At 42.2% G+C, this 2,571-nt stretch overlaps 1 protein-coding gene across 1 annotated transcript in view; it reads left to right on the forward strand.

Moving 5' to 3' along the window:
- Positions 1–2,571, forward strand: part of LOC102386516 (carbonyl reductase [NADPH] 1) — a 5,736-nt gene that overhangs the window by 231 nt on the left and 2,934 nt on the right. The window contains exon 2 of the mRNA XM_006025709.3: positions 3–108. Coding sequence (XP_006025771.1) covers positions 3–108 — 106 coding nt within the window. The remainder of the gene's footprint in view (positions 1–2; positions 109–2,571) is intronic.

Genomic DNA, 2,571 nt, shown 5'->3' on the forward strand with positions numbered 1-2,571 from the left:
AGCTGGACATCAATGATCTGCAGAGTATCAGGGCTCTCCGGAACTTCCTGAAGGAGAAATATGGAGGGCTGAATGTGTTGGTTAACAATGCAGGAATTGCTTTCAAAGGTAAAATGCTGATTAAGCTGCAGGACCCATGTGCTGTATAGTTCCCTGGAGAATGTGAAGTGGGGTTTCACAGAGGTCCCTGCTGGGGGCTTCAGCATGAGTACAGTTCCCGTGAGTAACTCTTGATGCCAAACCCAGGTATAGTTCATTTGTCTTCTGACTCAGTGACACAGCTCTTCTCTTTGTCTCCATAGCCCTGCCAAGGGTCCAAATTACTTCAGCTGCTTATGGGGACGTTACCCTTTAAGGGAACGAATGCAGCCAAAAATTAACTGAAGTGAAACAGCAGCCTCTGCTAAATAGGCGTAGGCTTATCAAGCCAAGTTTATCAAGCAATGGATACATTGCTTGAAATACAAAGGGCAGAGTCCATAGGTCTGAAGGGCCAAAACAAACTTAAGCAGGTTCCATGTCAGTGAGAATTACAAATCCTGTAATTTTGGAATCCACATTATATCTTTGTCCCTCTCTCTCCTGCTGCCCTTGAGAAGAGCCTACCCCCACCTGATCTCCTTGTCCCTGCTGTTGGGTCCAAGTTGTTCTAAACTAATCTTGAGTCACTTAGGCTTCCATTGGGCCTTACCAAGGCAATCCTTACGTGATCAGATCAGGGTTCTTCAGTCCCTGATGTCCCATTGCAGGTCTGGCCAGACAGACAGTTCCATGCAATTGCTCCTGACTGCCTAACTCTCCATCTGCCTTTGGTGGATGATAATCTATTAAACACCTAGTGTATCACAGCATGCAGGAATCTGAGGCATACAGGATGAAGAAAATATGACAAAACCTTCCCCCATTCTCCACATGGTACAATAAGGACAAGTAAATCTCTTACTAGATACAACTGGAACAAGTAATTGGGTGACCCAACTCATTCTCTTTCCTTACCTCAGGTGTTTAGTGTGTTTGTCAGATCTCATTTTAGGACTTGTCTTTGCTGCAGTGTTAGCTGGAAGTACAACTTGGGCATTGCCTCCAGCCAACTCTTGTCTACACACAAAAATCTCCACTTCAAGCTAAGTGATACTTTAAACCCCATTAGTTGGCCACCCTCTGGATATATAGCTTGAAGTTGAAGAGCTGATGAAGCTAGCTTTAGTAATGAAGTGAGGCCATAGCTATTCTGTTCCACTAATCCGGTCACTCTTTGTAGCATGGCAGCTCTCACTCAAGCTTGGCTTCAGAGGAGTTCATGTGAGTGTAGATACCCTTTACTACAGAATTAGCTCAAGTTACACCCTAAAGTTACTTTCTCACCATACTGATGAGCACACTATGTGGCAAATAGGTAGCTGGGTCTTACATGATGGTATTTCCACTACTTTCCTAATTCAGTTTTAGAGATGCCTGTTTAGAACGCTTTTCCCAGACATCTAGCCTAAAATAAATTTTCCTTGTTTCAATTTAGTCTTGCTACCCTGATTGCAACTTTTTGTACCATTTTGCATACTGCTCTTAGGCCTTGATGTAGTTGCCCTTAAATACTGGGTTCATTGTTAAAGTGATTCATGCACACATTGCAAGCTCAGCAGCACCATCTTTCTATAAGGTGTATGCATACCTGGTGAGTGATTTTTCACAGAAGGATTGAGCAAAGCCTTTCTAATAGCAGTTGGTACTTATACCAAAGGGCTTTTGTCCCACAGGGTGGATGCTATGAAAAATGCATGCCACCTCTCAAAGAGTAGCATTCCACAATCAGGGGGAATTTGCTTAAAATACATTTTTAAAAGAATTAAGTTACAAATATTTATAAAAAACAAAACCAACAAAATCTTTGCTTTCTGTAATTTATTGTACATTGTATAAATATACAAATAAATTGTAAATGTACAAATATATTGTATATTTATTCACAATATACTTGCCTGCTTCATCACTGCGTTGCTCCAGTTTTATGCCAATGTCATAATGAATCAGGCTCTTGGTGTCAGTGGGCACATCTATACATCACCATATGGTAACATTGTTATTGAGCCGTGCTTTAGTACTTGCAAAAGTACTGTATGTGCCTGTACTGCACTGTACAGGTGGCACATACTTGGATTTCCCCACTGTGTTGCCATAGCGGCGCACTGTAAGCGGGGAGGACACCCCTATAGCAATGTAGCTAGCGATCACATGTAGACCTGTGTGATTGCTATGTCGCTGTAGGGCACCATAGAGTGACGAAGTACATCCCTACATTGCCATAGGGCAACATGTAGACGCATCCAGTATGTCTCTGAACATTCTGTTAAATCCAATGCCTGGTAGCTGCCCAGGAGAACAGATAAGGCAGTAATTAGCAAAGCGTTTAAAGACTATTTCAGCTAAATTAAGCAGCAAGTGCTCAGTTACAGTTAGTTTCCTAAGTTTGTCCCAGTATGTGGCAGTGTTCCCTTGCTGGATTCAACAATCTCTATATGATTATTACAGCGAACCTTCCCACCACTCATCAAATGACAGTGTTCTTTCTTCTCT

This window comes from Alligator sinensis, unplaced genomic scaffold, assembly GCF_000455745.1.
Source record: "Alligator sinensis unplaced genomic scaffold, ASM45574v1 scaffold966_1, whole genome shotgun sequence".
Classification (NCBI taxonomy): domain Eukaryota; kingdom Metazoa; phylum Chordata; order Crocodylia; family Alligatoridae; genus Alligator; species Alligator sinensis.